This window comes from Mobula birostris, chromosome 5 (assembly GCF_030028105.1).
Source record: "Mobula birostris isolate sMobBir1 chromosome 5, sMobBir1.hap1, whole genome shotgun sequence".
NCBI classification, from domain to species: Eukaryota; Metazoa; Chordata; class Chondrichthyes; order Myliobatiformes; family Myliobatidae; genus Mobula; species Mobula birostris.
In genome coordinates, this window is record NC_092374.1 from 95,502,447 (window position 1) to 95,529,534 (window position 27,088).

The following is a 27,088-nucleotide window of genomic DNA, read 5'->3' on the forward strand; positions in this document are numbered from 1 at the left end:
GGGGAGTAGTTGGCACGGGATAGTGTGCAAGAACACAATCTTATCAGGTCACCGGTTTGGTGAGATTTGTCACTATGTTGTGAGAATTACCCACATCGGCCCTCTGTTTCGGAAGAGCAACAGCGATGCTGCAGGTCGATGGTCCGTACACCGTAGTGAATAGGCCCAACGTGCAGGGTGACAGGACATGGATAAGGTTCCCAGTGCTGCGGGCTGGCTGAGCTGGGAATACTTCCCTCCGGAAGAAAACCCCTGTGGATTTGTAGTGACCAAGTAGGGACTGTATGGGACAGAGAAGCTCAAAGGGGCATGGAGATACAGCTCTGAGAATGAGAGACACAGCTGGATAAAGATGAGAGAGACAGTGACAAACACTCCTTTTCTCCTCTCTCTCCCTTCTCCCCTCTCACCTTTCCCCACTTCCATTCTCCCCTCTCCCTTTACCCCTTCCTTAACCCCCTCTCACCCCCCTCCTTCCCCATCTCTCACTTCTTCTTCTTCTTTCCCTCCCGTCCCTCTCTCCCTTTCTCACCTTACCTTCTCTGTTATCTCTCCCTTCTTCTTTCCCTTCGCCACTCTCCTCCCCCCTCACTCAATCAACCCCTCTCTGCCCCATTACCCCTCTCTCACACCATGACACAGATGGAACATAGAACAGTACAGGCCCTTCGGCCCACATTGTTGTGCTGACCTTTTAACCTACTCTAATCAATCTATCCCTTCACTCCCATGTAGCCTCCCCATTTTCTTTCATCCATGTGACTAAGAGTTTCTTAAATGCCCCTAATGTATTTGCCTCTTCCATCCCTGACAGGGCATCCCATGCACCCACCACTCTATGTAAAAAACCTGCCCCTGACATCCTCCCTATACTTTCCTCCAATCATCTTAAAGTTATGCCCCCTCATATTAGCCACTTCCACCCTGGGGAAAAGTCTCTGGCTGTCTACTTGATCTCTGCCTCTTATCCTCTTCTACATTTCTATCGAGTCAAGATGCCTCCCGTCCCCTGAGCCTCTTGCTCCTTCCCTGCAGATCTGTGTTGCACTGTGAAGTTCTTGTTCTCCGGTTATCTGCCTGAGCGCTATCCATGAAGAGGAACCGGTCAGGAGCCAGGCACCAGTCCACAATACAGCACCGGCTCTTCAACACAACAGGATATTCTAGTTTCAGGGACTCTGGACTTCTTGGAGCAGGGCAAAGAGCAGGGTTGAGTATCGGGAACGGGTTCCAAAGTATCCCGTAAATGACAAAGAGCAGGATTGAATCTTCAGTTTGTGAATCTGGAATAGCCAACTCCAGAACGGAATCAGGGTCAGTGTGAGTTCACTATTGTTCTGTGTGTGAAATGCTTGCATATTCCCTAACTGTCTGGCTGGCAGTTCAAGCCCCAGGCCCAGGGAGATGAGCAGAAAGATTCAGGGTGGTGTTCCTGGTGTCAGTACTAAGCAATTGGCCCGTGATGCCATTGTGCATACCTGTATTTGTGCCAATGGGAATAGGATAGGTGCCGCGGTAGTGCAGCAGTAAGCACAACACTATTACAGCTCAGCCTGTTGGAGTTCGCAGTACAATTCCAACGCTCTCTGTAAAAACTTTGTACATCCTTCCCGTGGGTGCGTGGGGTTCCTCCAGGTGCTCCATTTTCCTCCCACACTCCAAAGACATACCGGTTAATAGGTTAATTGGTCATTGTAGATTGTCCTGTGGCAATTTACTAGTTAAAAGTTAAAGTCTGTCCCGAGCCTTTGTGGCCCATCAGGCCGGTGCTTATGCTGGTTTCTGTGGCATGAAGCGACTGAGAGTATGAGACTCCCCCCACCCCCAGATAGGACGCCAGTCTCTTGCGAGGTTAACCCCCAGCATTTTGCCGGTACCCATTTTCAGTTGGGTGGACTGGAGCAGTGTGTGGTTAAGTGCCTTGCTCAAAGACACAACACGTTGCCTTGGCTGAGACTTGAACCCACGACCTTCAGATCATGAGCCCAATGCTCTAACCACTTGGCCACGTGCCATGCACAATTTACAGGCGTTAGGGTTAAATAGGTGGGTTGCTGAACTGCGTGGGTTGTTGGGATAGACGTGCCTGTTCCTCACTCTCTCTTTAGATAATAAATAGATAGATCAGCACATAGATAAGTAGGTAGAATGATAGATAAAATAAGATAAAACTTTATTTATCCTGAAGGAAATTATTGATGCAAGGCTGCTCAGTCAGAAATGTAAACTTTAAAATGCAAAATGTGAGTATTGAGGTTCGGAAAAATACAAAATGTTCAGTAAAAGGTAATAGTGCAAAATACAGATGTACAACAAAACCATGTACTTCTATACTTAAGGAGGAGGAGTTGTAGAGTCTTACAGCAACAGGGGGAAAGGATCTCCTGTGGCGTTCCGTGGTGCACTTCGGTGGGATCAGTCTGTCACTAAAGGTGTTTGTCCAGTATGTCGTGGAAGGGGTGAGAGGGATTGTCCATAATGCATAGATAGAAAGATGAATAAATAAATAGGTAGATAGATAGATAGATAGAAATCAACTATAGACCATAGGCCTTTAACAAGGTCCCACATGGCAAGTTAATCTGGAAAGTTCAGTCACATGGGATTCAATGGGAACTAGTGAGGCAGATTCAGAATTGGCTCAGTGATAGGAAGCAGAGGGTGATTACTGAAGCTTGATTCTCTGAAGGGAGGCCTGTGATTAGTGGGTGCCCCAGGGTTCAGTGTTGGGACCTCTGTTAATCATTATTAATGTAAATGATTTGGATCTGAGTGCCCATGGCATAATTGACAAGTTTGCTGATAATACTAAATTAAAGGGTCATGAAGTAGGTTACAATGAATTACAAAGTGATCTTGATCAGTTAGAGAGCTGGGCTAAGGAATGGCAAATGAATTTCAGCTGAGAAAAGTGTGAGGTGATGCATTCTGGGCAATCAAACCTGATAGGACCTACACAGTGAATGGCAGGGCACTGACAAGTATTGTGGACTTGGGAGTACAAGTGTAGAGTTCACTGAAAGTGCCTGCACAAATAGACAGAGTGGTGAAGAGGGAGTTTAACATCAGTTAGGGCACTGAGTTTAGCAGTAGGGACATATGTTACAGTTATACAAATTGCTCCTTAGATGACATGTGGGCTGTTGTGTACAGTTTGGTCACCCTGTGATAGGAAAGATGTGGTCAAGCTGGAGAGGGTATGGGAAGAGATTTACAAGGGTGCTGCCTAGCGGGTCTCAGTTACAGGGAGAGTTGGCCATGCTGGACCGTTATTCTCTGAAGTGCTGGAAAATGAGTGGTGACCTTACAGAACGTCATAAAACATAAAACTTCAGTGTGTGTGTGTGTGTGTGTGTGTGTGTGTGTGTGTAGGGGGTTGGGATTCTTGTTCACCATGAGAGACTCTTTTCCTGCCTGTTCACCTATTTTTGTTTCTTTTTAAATTTATTCCGCCCATGGGTCTACTCATCTGAAGATCAGACAGCACAATAGCGTGGTGTTTAGCACAGCGCTTTACAGTGCAGCCGACCTGGGCTCAATTCCCACAGCTGCCTGTAAGGAGTTTGTACGTTCTTCCCGTGACTGCGTGGGTTTCCTCCAGGTGCTCTGGTTTCCTCCCACAGTCCAAAGGCAAAGCAGTCGGTAGGTCAATTGGTCATTGTAAATGGTCCCGTGATTAGGCCAGGGTTAAATCGGAGGATTACTGGGCAGTGCGGCTCAAAGGCCTTTTCCACATTGCGGCTCAATAAATAAGACTGTTACAGATACTTCAAGCCCAATGCTGCCCAATTACACCTCACGTCCGATTAACCCAACGCTGCCCAATTACACCTCACGTCCGATTAACCCAACGCTGCCCAATTACACCTCACGTCCGATTAACCCAACGCTGCCCAATTACACCTCACGTCCGAGTAACCCAACGCTGCCCAATTACACCTCACGTCTGATTAACCCAATGCTGCCCAATTACGCCTCATATACAATTAACCCAACACTGCCCAATTACACCTCACGTCCGATTAACCCAACGCTGCCCAATTACACCTCACGTCTGATTAACCCAATGCTGCCCAATTATGCCTCATATACAATTAACCCAACACTGCCCAATTACACCTCACGTCCGATTAACCCAATGCGGCCCAATTACACCTCACGTACGATTAACCCAACGCGGCCCAATTACACCTCACGTCCGATTAACCCAATGCTGCCCACTTACACTTCACGTCCGATTAACCCAACGCTGCCCAATTACACCTCATATACAATTAACCCAACACTGCCCAATTACACTTCATGTCCAATTAACCCAATTACACCTCACGTACAATTAACCCAACGCTGCCCAATTACACCTCACGTACGATTAACCCAACGCAGCCCAATTACACCTCACGTCCGATTAACCCAACGCTGCCCAATTACACCTCACGTCTGATTAACCCAACGCTGCCCAATTACACCTCACGTCCGATTAACCCAACGCTGCCCAATTACACCTCATATACAATTAACCCAACACTGCCCAGTTACACTTCATATATAATTAACCCAACACTGCCAAGTTACACCTCATGTACAATTAACCTACCAACTGCACATCTTTATGTGGGAGGAGACCAGAATACCCAATGGAAACACACGCAGTCATAGGGAGAACGTACAAACACATTATGGGAATTGAATGCAGGTTGGTTGTGCGGTAGAGCATCGTGCTAGCCGTGATGATGCTGACCGTTTTTAGCACAAACTAACACATCCTGTTGACTGTCTGTACACACAAACTAACACATCCTGTTGACTGTCTGTACACATGACAAATAAACTTGAACCTTGAAACTTGGAGTCTGGTTTTTCCAGACTGAGGTAGCAAGTCCAGCAAATGACCATTGTGGAAAACGGTGTTGTTGTTGGTTGCAACGTAGCAGACAAGCGAGCCACCTTTGACAAGTCATTCATTAAGCAGGAATCTGGTCCTAGTGACAGTCATCCCTGGAAGTGGTACACCTGCCCCTGCACTTCCTCCCTCACTACCATTCAGGGCCCCAAACGGTCCTTCCAGGAGAGGGGACACTTCACCTGTGAGTCTGTTGGGTCATCTACTGTCCCTGGTGCTCCTAGTGTGGCCTCCTATATATCAGTGGGACCAGATATAGATTGGGAGACTGCTTCGCTGGGCACTTACTCTCCACCCACCAAAAAAAACAGAATCTCCCAGTGGCCACCTACTTCAATTTTACTTCCCATTCCCATTTCAACATGTTGGTCCATGGCCTCCTCTACTGCCATGGTGAAGCCACACTCAGGGGGGAGGAGCAACACCTTATATTCTGTCTCGGTAGCCTCCATCCTGATGGCATGAACATCGATTTCTTGAACTTCCAGTAATGCCTCCCCCCCCCTTCACCATTATCCATTCCCTGTTCCCATTTTCCTCTCTCACTTTATCTACCTACCTCCCTCTGGTTCTCCTCCTCCTTCCCTTTCCTCCATGGTCTTCTGTCCTTTCCGATCAGATTTCTCCCTTCTCCAGCCCTTTATCTCTTTCACCAATGAACTTCCCGGCTCTTTACTTCATCCCCTTCCACCTCCCCATTTCATCTATCTGCCTCCCCTCCCCCCCCCCCCACCTTCCTATTCTGACTTCTCATCTCTCTTTTCCAGTCCTGATGAATGTTCTTGGCCCGAAATGTTGACTGTGTACTCTTTTCCATAGATGCTGCCTAGCCTGCTGAGTTCCTCCAGCATTGCGTGTGGATTACCAGTGACAATCAGTTGCTCTTTTTAATTACTTCCTTCGATTCTCCTCCTGCATATTGCAACCTCCCAGTAAGCTACCCCTTCCTGTTTTGATGTCAGGAGGCAGCTGTGACCTTGATCTGTGATGTCACTCCCTGACTATGCGATCCCTAAAACACAGCTTGTAAATTCAAGGTAGATAGCCTGCCCATATTGTTGCTGTGCATATGAGTGTTTGTATGTATACAAAGAAGTATAAGGAGAGAAAATCAAAACTCTGCAGACCTGGAAACCTGAAATAGAAACAGGAAATGCTGGAAATACTCGGGAGGTCAGGCAGTATTTGTAGACATATAAGATTTCTGTTTGATGTACACTGCGAATGCTCGAATACGTATTGGGAATGTGTGTGAACTTTTTTAACGTCAGTGTATATAGTGTGCATTTAAGTCTGTTTTTGTATCTGCAAGTCTGCTTGTGCACTTAATCGTGGCTGTGTGATATTACATATTTTAATTATCAAGCGAAACACTACTGACACTCAGAATTTGATGTACAAACAGGAAATTCGAGCAATGTTCAGCAGAGCAGATGGATTCCACAATCAATGGACTCTTTTTCAAGGAGCTAGTGTTCTCAATAATTTTTTTAATTTATTAGTATTAATTGTTTTGTATTTGCACAAATTGTCCTTCTTTGCATGCAAGTTGTTTGTCAGTCTTTGTATGTAGTTTTTCATTGATTCTCTTCTATTGTGTTAGTTAGGGGCAGCACGACAGCGTAGAGGTTAGCACCATGCTTTACAGTGCAGGCCACCTGTGTTCAGATCCCATCAGTTTGTACGGTCTCCTGTGGCTCCGTGGCATATAGATGAGGGTAGTGCAGTGGATGTGATCTATATGGATTTTAGTAAGGCATTTGACAATGTTCCACACGGTAGGCTTATTCAGAAAGTTAGAAGGCATGGGATCCAGGGAAGTTTGGCCAGGTGGATTCAGAATTGGCTTTCCTGCAGAAGGCAGAGGGTCATGGTGGAGGGAGTACATTCAGATTGGAGGATTGTGACTAGTGGTGTCCCACAAGGATCTGTTCTGGGACTTCTACTTTTCGTGATTTTTATTAACGACCTGAATGTGGGGGTAGAAGGGTGGGTTGGCAAGTTTGCAGACAACACAAACGTTGGTGGTGTTGTAGATAGTGTAGAGGATTGTCAAAGATTGCAGAGAGACATTGATAGGATGCAGAAGTGGGCTGAGAAGTAGCAGATGGGGTTCAACCCAGAGAAGTGTGAGGTGGTACACTTTGGAAGGACAAACTCCAAGGCAGAGTACAAAGTAAATGGTAGGATACTTGGTAGTGTGGAGGAGCAGAGGGATCTGGGGGTACATGTCCACAGATCCCTGAAAGTTGCCTCACAGATGGATAGGGTAGTTAAGAAAGCTTATGGGGTGTTAGCTTTCATAAGTTGAGGGATAGAGTTTAAGAGTCGCGATGTAAAGATGCAGTTCTATAAAACTCTGGTTAGGCCATACTTGGAGTACTGTGTCCAGTTCTGGTCGCCTCACTATAGGAAGGATGTGGAAGCATTGGAAAGGGTACAGAGGAGATTTACCAGGATGCTGCCTGGTTTAGAGAGTTTGCATTATGATCAGAGATTAAGGAAGCTAGGGCTCTATTCTTTGGAGAGAAGGAGGATGAGAGGAGACATGATAGAGGTGTACAAGATAATAAGAGGAATAGATAGAGTGGATAGCCAGCACCTCTTCCCCAGGGCACCACTGCTCAATACAAGAGGACATGGCTTTAAGGTAAGGAGTGGGAAGTTCAAGGGGGATATTAGAGGAAGGTTTTTTACTCAGAGAGTGGTCGGTGTGTGGAATGCACTTCCTGAGTCAGTGGTGGAGGCAGATACACTAGTGAAGTTTAAGAGAGCACTAGACAGGAATATGGAGGAATTTAAGGTGGGGGCTTATATGGGAGGCAGGGATTGAGGGTTGGCAGAACATTGTGGGCCGAAGGGTCTGTACTGTGCTGTACTATTCTATGTTCTATGTTCCTCTGAGTGCTCTGGTTTCCTCCCACAGTCCAAAGATGGTTAATTGGTCATTGTAAATTGTCCCGTGATTAGGCTAGGTTTAAATTGGAGGATTGCTGGTTCTGAAAGGGTCATCGCCTTTCAACCACCAGGCTCCTGAACCAGTGTGGATAACGTCACTCACCTCAACACTGAACTGATTCCACGTCTGGAAGACTCACTTTCTAGGGCTCTACAACTCACGTACTCAGTATTGTACATTTTAGCTGTTTATTTTTTGTGTTTTCACAGCTTGGCTTCTCTTGCACACCGGTTATTTGTCAGTCTGTGTGTAGTTTTCCATTGCCTCTGTTGTATTTCTTTGCTCTACTGTGAATGCCTGCGAGAAGAGAGCATCTGTATGGTGTCGCAACCACAGCTGTGTGAGAGAGTGCATGGGCTGTAAGTCAATGCATGGGAGTGTGGTGATATCCTCAAGACATCAATGTGCCAGAACTCTGAATCTAATCAAAGTGAGGCAGCTTGCCAAAGATTTGTGTAACACAGGATTGGTTGCATGGGTTTTAGCAGGAAGTGGTGAAAAATATTCTGTGTTCGTGCGCCTCTCACCACAGGCATTGTGTTGACTGGCGTGGGATTGTTGAAGCCAACCACAGTTGGCCTTGGAGGAGAAAAATCTGATGCTCCTTTCGAAGACTGATGTTACTCACCAGGCAGGGCATTTGTCAATCCTAACTCTGGAGCCTAGACTGATAGTCCCAAACACAAATACAAATCCGATCCTTTAGTGAGATAGAGCATGGAATCGGCCCTTCAGGCCGCACCAGCCAGCAATCCCCAATGTAATCCTTGCCTAATCACGGGATAGGTTACAATGACCAATTGGCCTAGGAACTGGAATGTCTTTGGACTGTGGGAGGAAATCGGAGCACCCAGAGGAAACCCACGGGGAGAACATACAAACTCCTTACAGGCAGTGGTGGGAATTACTTGCTGAGAAGGTGGTCCATTTGTATCGGGAAGATGAAGGAAAGCAGGCCTCTACTCCCTTGAGTTCAGAAGAATGAGAAGTAAGGGGCAACATGGCAGTATAGCGATTAGCACATCGCTTTACTGCACCAGCGATCACCAATCAAAGTTCGATTCCCACCACTGCCTGTAAGAGACTTGTACGTTATCTCCGTCACCACCTGGGTTTCCACCGAGTGCTCCGCTTTCCTCCCACATTCCAACGACATACAGGTTTGCGTTAGTGAATTGTAGGCATGCTATGTTGGCGCAGGAAGGGTGGCAACATTTACGGGCTGCCCCCAGCACATACTCAGACAGTGTTGGTTGTTGAGGTAGACGGTGCATTGCACTGAATGTTTGATATTTTGATAGACACGTTACAAATAAAGTCAATCTTTAAGAAAGGAAATCTACCATCTTTACCCAGTCTGGTGCATCGGTGACTCCATAGTTCTGAACAGCCTGCTGGAATTGTCCAGCAAGTGTCTCGGTTCAAGAGCCAACAGGGACGAGCAGTAAATGTTGCTCTGCCCGTGATTCCTGGAACATTAAAAAAAATATGGAAAGACGATCATGGCTCCTTCATGGACACCAGCCTCCCTACAATCCAGGACATCTTCAAAAGCCAGTATTCATCATTAAGGACCTCCACCACCCACCACCCTCTTCTCATTCCTACCGTCAGGGAGAAGGCACACGCTGAACATTTCAGGAACAGCTTCACCCTCTGCCATCAGATTTGGGTACAGTCCGTGAACCTCCGAGAACCAGCCCACTATTTTGCTCTCTCATTGCACTACTTTCATATACTTCATATTGTAACGTAGAGCGATATCTTTATGTATTGCACACTACTGCTGCCACCAAAATAAAAACAATTTTACAATATACACTCGGTAGCCTGTTTATTAGTTACCTGCTGTACCTAATAAAGTGGCCACTGAGTGTACGTTCATGGTCTTGTGCTGCTGTAGCCCACCTGCTTCAAGGTTTGACGTGTCATGCATTCCAAGGTGCTCTTTTGCACATCACTGTTGTAACGCCTGTGTATGTGAGTTACCTCTGCCTTCCTGTCAGCTTGAACCATAAAATAATCTACAGGTGCTGCTGTCAAAGGAGCACTCACAATGCGCTGGAGGAACTCAGCAGGTCAGTGAGCATCAGTTGTAAAGATTAGATTGACTAATCTTTTCAACTGATGCTGACTGACCTGCTGAGTTCCTCCAGCGCATTGTGAGTGTTAGCTTGAACCACCCTGTCTGGCCATTCTCCTCTGACCTCTCCCACTAATGAAGCATCTTCAACCACAGAGCTGCCACTCACTGAATTTTTCACTCCATTCTCTGTAAACTCTAGAGATTGCTGTGTGTGAAAATCCCAGGAGATTAGTAGCTTCTAAGATACTCAAACCACCCCATTTGGCACCAACAAGCATTCCACGGTCAAAGCCACTTTTCTTCCCCATTCTGATGGTTGGTCTGAACAACAACAGAACCTCTTCTTTTTCTTGTAAAGTTTAATGGCGTTTGGCATAAGGTGAGTTAGCACCACCTACTGAGTTGGTGTGCAGAGCAAAGAGACAGGAAGTACACCTACTAAATCCCTCCCTCTCAAAAAGAACTCAAATCATATCAAAAAGTCCAATGCTTTACAGAAAGTCAAATACACAATAATATAATATAATAAGATGGCAGTTATATTCAAATAAACTTTCAATGTTAAACTGTGTCCGTCCCAAAGCTCTCAATTTAGATGTTTTCTTTGTACCTCACAGGAACAGCATTCAAGCAAGATATGCTGCACCGTTTCTCGACATGTGCACACCCTACAAATACCCATATCATGCATATTAATTCTGAACAAGGAATTATTCAACCTAGTATGTCCAATAAACCTGATTCTGATTCTGTTCAGATCAGGTTAAGAAAACTACCTTATTTCTCAATAAAATCGGATTACTCTCTCTGCTATTGTAACTCTGTTACTGGTAAGAGACTACGGATAGACTGAGGTGGGATTGGTGACGAGCGCAGATGTTCCAGGTCAGGGGTTCCCATTTTGGGGTCTACTGACTCCTCAGTTAATGGAAGGGGTCCATGGCATAACAAAGGTTGGGAACCTCTGTTCTAGGGAGATGCAGTTGAGGACATCACCAGCAAGGTGACAAGAGTAGGGGCCACCAGTAGCGAAAAGGTCTCGGAGGCTGTTGTAAGAGCCCAAGATAGTGCCTGGCTCTTGAAGCTGAAGTTTGCCTCCAAATTGAAGACCTCCCCATGCTCTCTCATGAATAGTAATAAAACGTTGCACATCTGATGTCAAACAAGCAATGTGCACCTTTTCAGTAGATGCTGAGTGTCTTCCGTGCTCTAGGGGATTCACCAGCCCACAAGTGCTGGCTGTAAAACTTCCGCACTATTGTGATCTGAAACGGCAACGGCCGTCACACATCCAAATGCCTGGAATTATGGCATGTGTGTGTGGTCAGCGAGGAGCTGGTGAGCAGCTCACACCATCTGGGCAGAAAGATCAGCCACTTGTGCTTCTTGCAATATGCAAGAGCAGGAGCTGGGCAAGACAGGTTCAAACTAAGCAAAGAAGTTGTCATCCGAGTCAGAATCAGGTTTAATAGCACTGGCAAATGTTGTGAAATTTGTTAACTCAGCGGCAGCTGTACAATATAATACATAATAATATAGAATGAAAAAATAAAGTAAATCAATTACAGTAAATATATTATGTATATTAAATAATTAAATTAAAAATAGCGCAAAAACACAAATAATAAAAAAGTGAGGTGGTTTCCAAGGGTTGAATGTCCATTCAGAAATCGGATGACAGAGGGGAAGCAGCTGTTCCTGAATCGTTGTGTGTGTGCCTTTCGGCTCCTGTACCTCCTTCCTGACAGAAACACTGAGAAGAGGGCTTTCCAAGGGTGATTAATAATGTATGTTGCCTTTCTGAGGCACCGCTCCCTGAAGATGTCGTGGGAACTACAGAGATACTGATTTCTGAAAACTTGCACTCACTCCTCAATCACACTTCACTCACTTGCGCACAATGAGAGCAGCCTGATCCCTGTCACCCCACTGTTCTGAAGTCTGGACAAAGGAATGCAAATTTTATACTGAATTTGAGTCATTTGATACAGATATTGACTAATTGTTCAAATTTCTTATTTGCATAATCAATCACCAATCGGTTGTTCATTTTGTGCCATGTTTTATGACATAGGCAATCATGTCTCATGACCATGATAGTTCTTGGCAATTTTTTTCTACAGAAGTGGTTTGCAATTGTCTTCTTCTTTACAAGATGGGTGACCCCAGCCATTATCAATACTGTTCAGAGATTGTCTGCCTGGTGTCAGGAGTCACATAACCAGCACTTGTGACATGCACCAGCTGCTCATACGACCATCCACCACCTGCTCCCATGGCTTCACGTGACCCTGATTTGGGGAGGAGGGGTAATCAGGTGCTACACCTTGCCCGAGGGTGACCTGCAGGCTAGCAGAGGGAAGGAGCACCTCACACCTCCTTTAGTAGAGACATATCTATATCCCACCACAATCACACTATGATAGTACAGGTGTTCATAGCCAATACAACCACACATTAAAATCCAATTATAATTCAGAATGAGTAAAAAAACTGACCAATAGTAAGTGCCACCCTAGAAGCCTTCATTTGCATCCTTATCTTGTCTTGATATGTTAAATAGCTCCGGTCCCCTGCTGTGTAAAGGAGACCTAAGCTCTTCAAAAGCTCCTCTTGCCTGGGTTGACTGCTTACTACCTATATACTGTCCTTGCCTGGACCATATCTTAACCCTCGTCTTCTCATAACTTCTACAAAGTCAATCCTGTCAATGGTCAAACATGAAAATTAGATGGTCAGACTTTTCTCCTTTGTCTGTTATGCCACTGCCGTTCAGGGCAGCAATGAAGATCCTTCATCTCAGGTGTTGTTCAAGGCTTCCTTCATCATGTTAGTAACTTCCTCTGAGTTTTCATTACTGTCAGTCATGCAAGTTCTGGGTGGAGACTCAGGGATATCATCGCACTCAGGTGTAGAAAGATACTTCATTGCTGTTTCTGTAACAATTTTGTTAGCCCTGAGCTGAACCCCTGAACCTGGAGGACCGGTGGACCACTCTTAGTCTGGCCTCTATCCTTTGACCTGTTTGGCATGGGCGACCCTACCAAGATCTAAAGCACAAAGCCCTGACTCCAGCCAACATCACTCTCACAAGCCTCCAAAACCAACAACGTTGTCAGATGATGGAGTTTTGTTAAGAAACCTGAATTCCAGCACGAACCTATGTTGCAAGATGTGAGGGGGAGGGGTGCTAAACGTTCCTTGCATTGATCCTGTTGTGTTTCTTTCCAGTTGCATCATCAGGAGTTGAATTCGGCAAGGGATAAGCGGGACATGGAGCAACGGCACACTGTCATCAAACAGAAGGTGAGACCTCAGGAACCACAGGGACCCATGCAATTATACTATGGCCCGCAGTCAACACAGGCCAGCCAGAGAAATGAGCACAGGGCAAACTCCTCCTACTTGCTGACCTACCAAACATTTGCAAGTAGTGACAGCACAGGTTAGGTAAAGTAAAAAGCTCCTTCTCGACCGTCTTATCACACACTGCCAGGACGAGGCCAACACAAGCTGAATACAGAGGAAAGGTTATCGGCATTGTCCTATCACACACCGCTTCCACAATGGAAGAAATGCAGAGAAATACTGACCCATAAATAAGGGGCGACCATGGAAACATAGCGCTACACTGTTATGGTGCCAGCGATCGGGGTTCAATTCCCAACGCTGTCTGTCAGGAGTTTGTATGTTCTCTCTGTGCCCACGTGGGTTTCCTCCAGGTGCTTCAGTTTCCTCCCACAGTCCAAGGGGTTAGAATGGCTACTGCCCATTACACCGCTGGCATTTAGGGCAACAATGAAGGTCGTCCATCTCTGTCTATTTGTGGCCATATACTGTCCCACTCAGGTGTAGAAGGATTCTTCATTGCTGTTCCTGTCATTTTTTATTTGCCCAGTCAGGGCTGTTGAACCCCTGAACCTGGAGGACCGGTGGACCACTCTTGGTCTGGCCTCCACCTTTTGACCTGTTTGGCATGGATGACCCTACCAAGAGCCAAAGTATAAAGCCCTGACTCCAGCCAACATAGTTCTCTGGGTCATTGAGGCAGGCAAGCCTCCAAACCACAGTGTTATGCTGACCTTTTAAACTATCCTAAGGTAAATCTAACCCTTCCCTCCTACATAACGCTCCATTTTTCTTTCATACATGTGCCCATCTAATAATTTCTTAAATGCCCCTAGCATATCAGCCTCTACTTCTACCCCAGCAGGGTGTTCCATGCACCCACCACTCCATGTGTAACAAAACTTATCTCTGTCTTCCCTCGATACTTTCTTCCATCCTAAGTGGAGCAAAGGCCATCGTTGACCTCCCCCTCTCCATCACCCTCTGAAGTTGATGGTACGGTTGAGAGAACCCATTGCATCTACTTGGTCTGTACTGCTTCCCCAGAGCCCTGTTGGCCAGCCTTACCCACTTCCAGCTCTCACGACGGGGACGTAGGGCAGGGCTTTGAGAGGCTTTTTCCATCTGTACTTCTCACCAAAGCCTTGAACTGGGCACCTCCATAAATCTGGAGTTGTCGCTCTGTGCATCCCTACACTTTCAGCAACCCGTGGGATGGAATCTCGGCTCCACCTATGTTCTGCTGAGTTCTGCAGATCCCTCAGTAACGGGACCAAAATACAGAGCCCTTCTGTGTTTATGTTTCATGCCTCCAAAACATAAAATTAATTGAAAGAAAAACAAGGGAGATAAGAGATGTGAGATTTACTTTGTGTTTTATTTAAGCGAGGCAACACGTATCACATGGTAGTGTCATTAGGTATGCAATTCATGCATGATGACACTATGTATTATTACATCGGAGGGAGTCACTCTGCTTGGCAGGTGAGACCTGTGGCTGTGAAACAAGCTCAGCGTCTGGGGCCTCCTCTGTGGTGGTTGTAGGAGTTGACTCTGGGACTGCAGGAAGAGGTTCTGACAGCTCTGGACACCTTTCTTCTCCAACGATTGACTCTGTTCTCCTAAACTTATCGATGTGCCATCTCCAGATGATATCAGATGCAATCTCCACTCTGTAACAGAGTGGTTTTTAACCTTTTTGAGTACCCACTTTTGATCACCTATGTAGTCCCTCAGCAGGACTGCTTATCCAGGAGTAAAACGTCAAACCTCCTTGTTTGAGAGGTCCTCAATTTGTCTCAGCTGTTTGTCCTGCAAACTCCTTCTGAGATTGGGTTTGAGGAGATCAGGCATGAGTGTGAAGGACGGCCCAGGAACAGCGTGGCTGGTGAGATGTTACATTGAGATATGTAAGGAGGCAATAGGTGAGCTGCTGATTCGGTGTCGGTGTAGTGTGTTCAACTGAGATAGTAAAGCTGAGGGAACTGGACATTCCAGCCACCTTGGGTTGCCATGTAGACGTGAGAGAGTGTGGGGTCTTGTCTGGTTTCCCTTTGGATCATCTCTGCCGTAAAAGGGAGACTTTCGATTTGCATTAGAGAGAATAGGTCAAGATGAATGTCCTCTTTTGTAAATCTTTCAGATATTCCTTTTTCTAAGGGTAAACGGACAATCTATCAGCATTTCCATGAGTAATCGATCTGCCTCGACCCTCGATCTGCCGTCTCCAGAAGGCCAGAGACCCTAGGCTTCCAAATCTGAGCCAAACTCTCAGGCCAAACCCTTGGCGTGCTGAACAATGGCCAGTCCTGAAACCCCGAGAACGGGTCCCATTCCCGCAAAGAATCGAAGTCAGCATGTAACTCCAGGTCAGGGTCTTCAGAAGAACCCTGAAAGGGAAAAATAAAGATCTCAAAGATGAAAATAGAGCTGCTTCCGAAGATGCAAACAAAGTAGTCACTGTTTAGCGCCATCTTAACCACCCAGCCTCACTGGCTATTCCATTTGCTTCAAGATACTGCTCAATCCACTCAGTATACAATTTGGTGTGCAGTGGATCACATCTATCTTTCTGATGCAGCCAGCCATTTCTGCTTGATTTTAATGATTATTATCACATGGTACTCACTGCTTATGAACCCATAAATTCTTCCATTTTCTGCCTTTTTTTTAACTGGATTGTGACTTCCCTGCTGAAGATCACGTGCTGTGCTGCTGCTTGACACTCGGCCATTTCTTCCTGCACTTTTTTTAACACAAATGTCACACTGCAATTCAACAGGCAAGTGGGTTTTCCCTCACTCCTTTCCTCCCACTCCCTCCCTCCATCTTGAAAACCCTCCCTCCTTCTATATTTCTGTCCCCTCTCCCTCCATAATGCTGTCCCCCTCCCCCCTGCACATCGCTAAGGTGGGTTTCACACACCGTATCAGTAGGACAATAATCACTGATGATATGTTTGAATATATGGGCTAGGCTTGGCCATTGAAAAACAGATCAACTAGAATCTCTGCCCTTTTGGCTGTCGATGCTTCCTCACAGAACTACTTACAGGTTTAGAAAAGAACCAACAGCAGATTAATTACAGGGACGCTTGAGGTGACCATGATATGTCAAATGGAACAGTTCTATGATTGCAGTTATGTAAGTGTCCATGCTGAATTTATTTTTGAAGATAAGCATTATTTGCCTGATATACCTCGAGTCATTGAAACAAATTGTGAAATGCGCTGGGGGCAGCCCGCAAACGCCGACCCACTTCCAGCGCCAACATAACACGCTCACAATTTACTAACCCTAGTCCGTACATCTTTTTGGGATGTGGGAGGAAACCGGTGCACCCGGAGGAAACCCACACGGTCATGGGGAGAATGTACAAACTCCTTACAGAGAGCAACAGGAAGTGAAACCCAAACTTACAGCTGACACCGTAAAGCATTGTACCAGCCGCTAAACTACTGTGTCAAATGGTTGTGGAGATGGTACCAGTTAAAGTGTTATGGTTTAATTAAAATTTCTACCTTCCACAGGATGTGACTTATGATGATTCATTGATGGAGTTTAACATGGAGGCCCCGAACGGTGTTGTAATGGAAGGTTACCTGTACAAACGAGCGAGCAACGCCTTTAAAACATGGAACAGGTGCTGTAATCATCCTTTCCCCCTGTGAAAGATGTGCATACTGCTGTCCCAATACCGCTTCTCGGTCCAAGTCCATTGGGTCCTCAGTCCAGCTCTCTCGTCTGGGGAGGGTCCTACCTCACAGCCATGGCCTGATGGGCAAGGGACTTGGCCCCAAGTTTTTATCACTGGCTTTGTTAGAAGGAAATCAGAAAAAAGTCTGTAGGACAAAGGGAATATCTGTGATAGGACGAGGACAGCGTTGCTGTGGAAATGAGTTGCGCAACAACACACACAGAAGCCAGCAGGCTAGGCAGCATCTAGGGAGAGTCAGCGTTTCGGGCCAAGACCCTTCATCAGGCCTTGATTTCCAGAATCTGCAGAATCTCTTACATTTATGTATAGAAGGATAGAGAAGTGTGTGAACGGAGCATGAGAGAAGGGTAAATGGTTTCTGTTTTATTTGTTTACTTATTGAGATAGAGCGTGAAGTAGGCCCTTCTGGCCCTCCAAGCTGCACTGCTCAGCAACCCCTGATTTAACCCCTTCCTAATCACAGGACAATTTACAATGACCAATTAATCCCACCAACCGGTACGTCTTTGGACTGTGGGAGGAAACTCACGCGGTCATGGGGAGATCGTACAAACGAAGTGGGAATTGAGCCTGGGTTGCTGGTACTGTGCCGCCCCATTACATTTCATGGCCCTCCTGTGCTATATTTTTTGTTTCTAGTGGTCTGTGTCGATTAGCTTAGATGGCGGGGGAGGTGTGTCTCCACTGAGTGGAGGGAGACATGGGCTTCCCACTCTGACAGTCCACTGGTCTTGATAAAATTCTGCTTTTCCTGACGGGCCAGGTATTTAGTTCCAGTCTCCATTGTTCTGATCTCACTAATGACCTCTCTGTTCACAGGCGGTGGTTTTCCATTCAGAACAATCAGCTGGTGTACCAGAAAAAGCTAAAGGTGAGACAGTTCAAATACTGCATTCAGGAAGGTGGAGCTTCTGATTTTCAGTAAATGGGAAAGAGCTCCTTCTCGGCTTGAAGCTCTGTGGACAAAGGGGAGAGGGATTTGTAACACCTTCAACAACTTCAGGCTTGCAGAAGCACTCCACAGCCAGTGAAGCATTTTCAAAGTGTACTTACTTACTGCCCGATATGCCACTGGCGTTTAGGGCAGCAAATGAAGGTCCTCTATCTCTAGAGGTGTTCAGGGCTTCCTTCATTGTGTCAGGAGCTTCCTCTCGGTTTTCACTACTGTCACTCATGCAAGACCCAGGTGGAGACTCAGGAATACCGTCACACTCAGTTGTAGAAGGATTCTTCATTGCTGCTTCCATAACAGTTTTGTTTTACCAGTCAGGGTTGCTGGCCCTGAGCTGAACCCCCGAACCTGGAGGACCAGTGGACCACTCTTAGTCTGGCCTCTACCCTTTGACCTGTTTGACATGGGTGACCCCATTAAGAGCCAGAGCGTAAAGCCCTGAGTCCAGCCAACATCGCTCTCCGGGTCATTCAAGCCTCCAAACCATGACAGGGTTGTGGTCCTCTTGGAGGTTTCAATGTATAGCCCCTCTTATAGTGTGGGCAGAAGGTGGGCAATCTACGTAGAACAAGCTCCCTACACTGGTGAGACCAAGCATGGTGAGGGAACCTCTTTGGTGAACCCCTGCCATGGGTATGTTCCCATCAATGGGAAGGGGGTCCTAGCACCCCTTCCACACCTGGCTTCTCTATCTGCGGTCTCCCTCACTGTCAGGGTACGGCCAAACACAAATAGGGAAACAGTGCCTCATATTCTGCTTGGCTTGTTTACAAGTTGACGACATTCCGCTATCTACTCTGAACTCTGTAATGTCAAATTTTACCATCTCTTACCAACTTGTACTCCTTCTCCACTCTCCCCCCACCCCCGCAACCACCTTCTTACTCTGGCTTCCTCCCTCTTTCCTTCCAATCCCGATGAAAGGTCTCAGCCCAAAGCATCAGCTGTTTATTCTTCCCTGTAGATGTTGGCTGACCTGATCAGTCCCTCCAGCACTCTGTGTGTGTGTTGCTCTAGATTTCCAGCATCTGCAGAATCTCTTGTGTTTGTAATTTCAGGAAACCAGCATCCCCTCGTCTCTCTTTCTGACCCACCCAGACTCTCTCACACACACACTCGAGCCCCTTCATCTCTCAGTCCCTTTTCCCCCGTTTACTCCATCTGCCCATCACCCACCCCTTCCCAACCCCCACTGTACCCATATCTCCCTTAATCTGGTTTCTCTTCATCCTCCTGGTTTGCCATTCTTCAAAGTTTGCAGTCCTTTGTTGCCAGCACCCCTCACCCCCTGGCATCCATCACTACCTCTACCCTTCCCTCCCATCCGCCAATCAATCCCACCTCAACTGGATCCACCTATCACCTGCCAGCTCTTGCCCCCACCCTTCACGCTCACCTCATTATACACACTGCCTCCCCTCTACCCATTCAGTCCGGGTGAAGGGTCTCAGCCTGGTTTATTGACTGTCCAGTTCCCAGGCAGAAATCCCCATCACCCAGGGTATTCCCTCTTCTCATTGTTCCCATCAGGAAGGAGATACAGGAGTCTGAAGCTGAACACCCAGCGATTCAGGAACAGTTTCTTCCCCTCTGCCATCCGATTTCTGAATGGACATCGAACACGTGAACACTACATCACTGCTTTTTTTGCAGTAATTATTTAATTTAACTTTATATATAAAGATTTTACTGTTATGTATTGTAATATACTGCCTCCACATAACAACAAATATGCCACTGATATTAAACATGAATCTGATTGTATTATCGCTGCCTGACCCACTGACTTCTGCCAGCAGCCTGATCTGTTGTTTCTCATTCGGGTATCTAGAACACAGAATAATACAACCCTCAGAAGGCATGGGATCCAGGGAAGTTTGGCCAGGTGGATTCAGAATTGGCTTGCCTGCAGAAGGCAGAGGGTCGTGGTGGAGGGAGTACATTCAGATTGGAGGATTGTGACTAGTGGTGTCCCACAAGGATCTGTTCTGGGACCTCTACTTTTCGTGATTTTTATTAACGACCTGGATGTGGGGGTAGTTTGCAGATGACACAAAGGTTGGTGGAGTTGTAGATAGTGTAGAGGATTGTCAAAGATTGCAGAGAGACATTGATAGGATGCAGAAGTGGGCTGAGAAGTGGCAGATGGAGTTCAACCCGGAGAAGTGTGAGGTGGTACACTTTGGAAGGACAAACTCCAAGGCAGAGTACAAAGTAAATGGCAGGATACTTGGTAGTGTGGAGGAGCAGAGGGATCTGGGGGTATATGTCCACAGATCCCTGAAAGTTGCCTCACAGGTGGATAGGGTAGTTAAGAAAGCTTATGGGGTGTTAGCTTTCATAAGTCGAGGGATAGAGTTTAAGAGTCACGATGTAATGATGCAGCTCTATAAAACTCTGGTTAGGCCACACTTGGAGTACTGTGTCCAGTTCTGGTCACCTGACTATAGGAAGGATGTGGAAGCATTGGAAAGGGTACAGAGGAGATTTACCAGGATGCTGTCTGGTTTAGAAAGTATGCATTATGATCAGAGATTAAGGGAGCTAGGGCTTTACTCTTTGGACAGAAGGAAGATGAGAGGAGACATGATAGAGGTGTACAAGATAATAAGAGGAATAGATAGAGTGGATAGCCAGCGCCTCTTCCCCAGGGCACCACTGCTCAATACAAGAGGACATGGCTTTAAGGTAAGGGGTGGGAAGTTCAAGGGGGATATTAGAGGAAGGTTTTTCACTCAGAGAGTGGTTGGTGTGTGGAATGCACTGCCTGAGTCAGTGGTGGAGGCAGGTACACTAGTGAAGCTTAAGAGACTACTAGACAGGTATATGGAGGAATTTAAGGTGGGGGGTGTTATATGGGAGACAGGGTTTGAGAGTCAGCACAACATTGTGGGCCGAAGGGCCTGTAATGTGCTGTACTATTCTATGCTCTATGTTCTATGTTCAGCCTGCAAGGTTGTACTGACCTTTTAACTAAGGTCAATCTAACCCTTCCCTCCTACACAGCCCTTCCTTTATTTCTCTTTCGTCCATGTGCCTACCTCAGAATTTATGAAATGTCTCTAATGTATCTGCCTGTGATGTATCTTGGCAGGACATCCCACACTCCACCAGACTTACCTCTGACAATTCCCCACTCCCATACTTGCCTCCAATCCCCTGAGAGTGATGGCCCTCGTATTAGCGACAACATCACCAGGCAGAATAGACGACCATCCCCTGCCTTCGGTGGGCAAGCCAGTTCTGAATCCACACGGCCAAGCTTCCCTCGATCCCATGTCTCCTGCCCTTCCGAATGGATTTCTGACTGACTGTCTGAATTATCCTTCAAATTCAGTTGTGTGCTAAGAATTAGGTGAATGTGTTTGAGAGGTGAGTATCAGTCAGCACGCCAGGGAGAATGCCATTTCTTTCTAAAGCCTTTCAATCCACCTGAGAAGGCAGATTTATTTGACTGAAAGTGTCCCCACTCCCAGCAGTTCAGTGCTTCCATACATCATTAGAATGTGGGAGGAAGCTGGAGTACCTGCAGGAAACCCACGTGGTCAGGGAGAGGTTGTTCTAAAACTGCTTACGGACAGCGGCAGGGCGTTGAACCCTGGCCGCTGGCCGCTGACCGCTGGTGCTGTAGAGCGCTGCGCTAACCACTTCTCTTCTGCGCCCGCGCATGTTCAGCCGACCAGTACGTTGACTGAAGCTGACCTTCTCTCTGCTCTTGTTAATGTTTCAGGACAACCTGACGGTGGTAGTAGAGGACCTTCGCCTGTGTACGGTCAAAACTGGAGCTGACAACGAGCGACGATTCTGCTTCGAAGTAGTGTCCCCCACAAAGTGAGTGCTCTCTAAACAAAAATGCTGTTTAAAATAAAACGTTGACCATTAGAAGGTAGACAGGGCTCACAATTCTTCCTCCAGCCTGCTTGGACAGTTGCTTTCTGCAGATTTCCTCGCACTAGATGACACTGCGTTATGTACAATGCAATGCAATGGAGTCTCTTCGTCTCTTTCAGGCTATTCCGTCACTCTTTACCTCCGCCCCTTGGTTTGGTGTTCCTAAACAGTTCATTCTTTATAGCTGGCTTGGATTAGAGCTCAGGATAAATCAACAGTTGTGTCCATTGGGAAAAACAACAAGTATTTCTCACTGAATCAACACGCACAAAATGCTACAGAAACTCAGCAGGTCAGGCAGCATCTCTGGAAATGAATAGATAGTCAATGTTTCAGGCCGAGAACCTTCTTCAGGACTGAGAAGGAAGGGAGGAAGATGCCAGAATAAAAAGGTGGGGGGAAGGGGAAGGAGGCTATCTGAAGGTGATAGGTGAAGCCAGATGGGTGGGAAAGGTCACGGACTGGAGAGGAAGGAATCTGATAGTGGACCATAGGATAAAGGGAAGGAGGTGGTGACCCAGGGGGAGGTGATAGGCAGGTGAGAAGATGTTAAAGGTCAGAGAGGGGAATAGAGGAAGGGAGAGGGAAATTTGTTTACCAGAAGGAGAAATCAATAATCATGCCATTAGGTTTGAGGCTATCCAGATGGAATCTAAGGTGTTGCTCCTCCACCCTGAGGGTGGCCTCATCTTGGCACAAAAGGAGGCCATGAACTGACATGTTGGAATGGGACTGGGAAATAGAATTAAAATGTTTGGTCACTGGGAAGTCCCATCTGTGAAGACATCTGCCATGCCTTGGAGTCTTATGGCGCTCAGTAAAATCACCCAGACTCTTCCAAACACCAGCACAGCCAACCTGTTCAGCCTCTTTTAATATGACAACTCTAATTAGTCTGATGGGTCTCCTATGACCTTGCACATCTCAAAGTCCTGTTGATTGAAAGGGGACTGACCACTATAGGTGGGTGGTAGGACAGCCAAGGTGGAATTGATTGGCTGAGTTACTGGGAATAATTAAATAGTTTAGAACCTTACTCCCTGGAGCTTGAGAGAATGAGGAGAGATCTTACAGAGGTATACAGTACAAAATTATGACGGGTGTAGATAGGGTTATAGAGTATAGAACAGTACAGCACAGACAAAAGCCCTTCAGCCCATCTAGTCCATGCCAAACCATTCAAACTGCCTACTTCAATCAACCTGCACCAGGACCATCGTTCTCCATACCCCCATTGAAATCAAGCTCATATGCACCACTTGTGCTGGCATATTATTCCACACTCTCACAACCCTCTGAGTGAAGAAGTTTCCCCTCACTTTCATCTTAAACTTTTCACCTTTCACCCTTAACCATGACATCTAGTTGTAGTCCCACACAACCTTAGTGGAAAAAGCCTGCTTGCATTTACCCGATCTATATCCCTCAGAATCTTGCATAACTCCACCAAACGTCCTCTCAATCTTCTACATTCTAAAGAATAAAGCCCTAATATATTCAGTCTTTCTCTATAACTCAGGTACTCCAGACCCAGCAACATCCTTGACAATTTTCTCTGTACTCTTTCAATCTTATTTACATCTTTTCTGTACATAGGTGACCAAAACTGTACACAATGCTCCAAATTAGGCCTCACCAACATCTTATTCAACTTTGACATAGCATCCCATCTCCTGTATCACTGCTTTAATTTAGTGCCCAGAGCTTTCTTTACAACCCAATATACCTGTGACACCACCTTCAATGAATTAGGGTTAATGCAAGCAGGCTTTTTCACTGAGGTTTGAATGAGACTAGAACTGGAGGTCACGGGTTAAAAGGTGAAAGGTGAAATATTTAAGGGGAATCTGAGGATGGTGCAAGTGTGGAAGGAGCTGCCAGCAGAAGTAGTGGGTATGGGTTTGAGTGCAAGAATTAAGAGAAGTTTGGATAAGTACATGGATGGGACAGATATGAAGGACTGTCTTTCAGGTGTGAATCGATGGGACTAGGCAGAATAACTGCATGGAGTAGATGGACCGAAGGGCCTGTTTCTGGGCTACCCAGACGGAATATAAAGTGTTGTTCCTCCAACCTGAGTGTAGCTTCATCTTGACAGTAGATGAGACCGTGGATAGACATATCAGAATGAGAATGGGACGTGGAATTAAAATGTATGGCCACTTCCAACCTGATGGCATGAACATTGACTTCTCTAACTTCCTACAATGCCCCACCTCCCTTTTGTACTCCATCTGTTATTTATTTATTATTATTATTATTATTATTATTATGTATTTTTCTCTCTCTCCTTTTTCTCCCTCTGTCCCTCTGACTATACTCCTTGCCCATCCTCTGGGTTTTCCTCCCCTCCCCCTTTTCCTTCTCCCAGGACCCCCTGTCCCATGATCCTCTCATATCCCTTTTGCCAGTCACCTGTCCAGCTCTTGGCTCCATCCCTCCCCCTCCGACTTTCAAATTTCTTACTAGCTCTTCTTTCAGTTAGTCCTGACGAAGGGTCTCAGCCCGAAACGTCGACTGTTCCTCTTCCCAGAGATGCTGCCTTGCCTGCTGCGTTCACCAACAACTTTGATGTGTGTTGCTTGAAATTCCGGCATTGGCAGAATTCCTCATGTTTGATCTCTTTAAGTATGCCTGCTTTGTTGCATTTCCCAACAGGAGCTGTATGCTTCAGGCCGACTCTGAAAAACACCAGCAAACGTGGATCCAAGCCGTCCAGAACAGCATTGCTACAGCGTTTAACGAGCGGCGCGAGGACAATTACTCGGTACAAGTTCATTCATCTTGGGGCTGCGTAATACTTCAGACTCCACAGCAAACCTCTCCCAAAATATTGACCCTCACTGGGGGACAGTCCCACACACACTGACCCTCACTGGGGGACGGTCCCACACACACACACACACACACACTGACCCTCACTGGGGGACGGTCCCACACACACACACTGACCCTCACTGGGGGACAGTCTCACACACACACACACACACTGACCCTCACTGGGGGACGGTCCCACACTGACCCTCACTGGGGGACGGTACCACACAGACACACACTGACCCTCACTGGGAGACGGTCCCACACACACACACACACTGACCCTCACTGGGGGACAGTCACACACACACACACACACACACACTGACCCTCACTGGGGGACAGTCACACACATACACACACACTGACCCTCACTGGAGGACGGTCCCACACACACACTGACCCTCACTGGGAGACAGTCCCACACACACTGACCCTCACTGGGGGATGGTCCCACACACACTGACCCTCACTGGGGGACGGTCTCTCACACACACTGACCCTCACTGGGGGACAGTCCCACACACACACTGACCCTCACTGGGGGACGGTCTCTCACACACACTGACCCTCACTGGGGGACAGTCCCACACACACACTGACCCTCACTGGGGGACGGTCTCTCACACACACTGACCCTCACTGGGGGACAGTCCCACACATACACTGACCCTCAATGGGGGACAGTCCCACACACACACTGACCCTCACTGGGAGATGGTCCCACACACACACTGACCCTCACTGGGAGACGGTCCCACACACACACATACTGACCCTCACTGGGGGACGATCTCCCACACACACACTGACCCTCACACTCACTGACCCTCACTGGGGGACGGTCCCACACACACACACTGACCCTCACTGGGGGACAGTCCCACACACACACACTGACCCTCACTGGGGGACAGTCACACACACACGCTGACCCTCACTGGGGGACGGTCCCACACACACACTGACCCTCACTGTGGTGCACTTCCACAGATCAGTCCCCCTGGCACTGATTGTCTCAGGCTTATATTGAATTGGGGATTGATTGAATCCCAGTGAAAGAGTGTTCCCAATGGACATGGTGTTAGCCATCAGTTATGTTTCAAATGAGGAATAGTTTCTTCATTCTGAAGTGGTTGTGAATCCTTAGAAGTTATTCTGAAGATACTTGGTGGTTCAGTTGTTTGTTCATTATATGCCGTGTTCTATTCACAGTCTTTCCATGACCATGATAGTTTCTGACAAACTTTTCTACAGAAGTGGCCTGCCATTGCCTTCTGAGCAGTGTCTTTACAAGATGGGTGACCCCAGCCATTATCAATACTCCTCAGAGATTGTCTGCCTGGTGTCAGTGGTTGCATGACCAGGACTTGTGATATACAGCAGCTGCTCATACGACCATCCACCACTTGCTCCCGTGGCTTCATACGACTCCGATCGGAGGACGGGGAGGCTGCTACACCTTACCCAAGGGTGACTTGTAGGCTAGCAGAGGGAAGGAGAGCCCCACACCTCCTTTGGTAGAGACATGTCTTCACCCCACCCTGCAAAATCTCATGACTGTTGAGCAAATTCACTAATAAAGGGAAATGGTGATTGGCTGGGAGAACGGACTTGAATTAGACATGATCAGAGGAGGCTGTAAGGGCCTGAGATAAAGAAAAAGATTTGTCACATGTAATGGAAGCAATGGAAGCATACAATGAACACACACAAAATGCTGGAGGAATTCAGCAGGCCAGGCAGTGTCTATGGAAAAATGTACAGTCGACCTTCTGGGATGGAAGCCCAATATGTCCTATGAAATGTTTGAGGAAACCTATGCTCTCACTGGAATTGAACACCAGTCGCTGATCCCTGGTGCTGCAAAGCGCTGCACTGACCACTACACTACCATGCCGTCCATAGAGGGGCTGAATGGCCTCGTGCTATCTCATTTGCTGCACTGATTTTGAGCTTTTCCTTTCAGAGTTAGCCTGAGTTGGAGTTGTAAACACAGTTTGTCGATCATTTTCCCCCCAGAAAATGGAGCGCTCAGCAACCATGTCTCCGGGCGTCTTTGATTTCCCCGGCGAAGCGAAACCAGGAAAGGAGAAGGTGCTGGAGCAAGTGCAAAGTATTGCCGGCAACGCCCAGTGCTGTGATTGTAACGAGCCGTTGCCGGAATGGGCCAGCATCAACCTGGGAATCACTCTTTGTATTGAATGCTCAGGAATCCACAGGTAATGGCCGGTTAGGGTTAGTCCCACGTGGCCCCCGACCGGTTAGGGTTAGTCCCCCAGTCGGTTAGGGTTCGTCCCCCGGTCGGTTAGGGTTAGTCCCCTGGCCGGTTACGGTTAGTCCCAATGCATTGCTGGAGAGAGAGTGCAGCTTGCCAAAACCCACATGAGCCTTTCTTATCCCTAATTCTTCAG

General features: G+C 47.0%; 1 protein-coding gene across 1 annotated transcript in view; it reads left to right on the forward strand.

Moving 5' to 3' along the window:
* The window catches only part of acap1 (ArfGAP with coiled-coil, ankyrin repeat and PH domains 1), a 135,289-nt gene that overhangs the window by 77,046 nt on the left and 31,155 nt on the right, over positions 1–27,088 (forward strand). The window contains exons 9-14 of the mRNA XM_072258455.1: positions 13,180–13,254; positions 16,827–16,939; positions 17,834–17,885; positions 21,697–21,797; positions 24,516–24,624; positions 26,697–26,896. Coding sequence (XP_072114556.1) covers positions 13,180–13,254; positions 16,827–16,939; positions 17,834–17,885; positions 21,697–21,797; positions 24,516–24,624; positions 26,697–26,896 — 650 coding nt within the window. The remainder of the gene's footprint in view (positions 1–13,179; positions 13,255–16,826; positions 16,940–17,833; positions 17,886–21,696; positions 21,798–24,515; positions 24,625–26,696; positions 26,897–27,088) is intronic.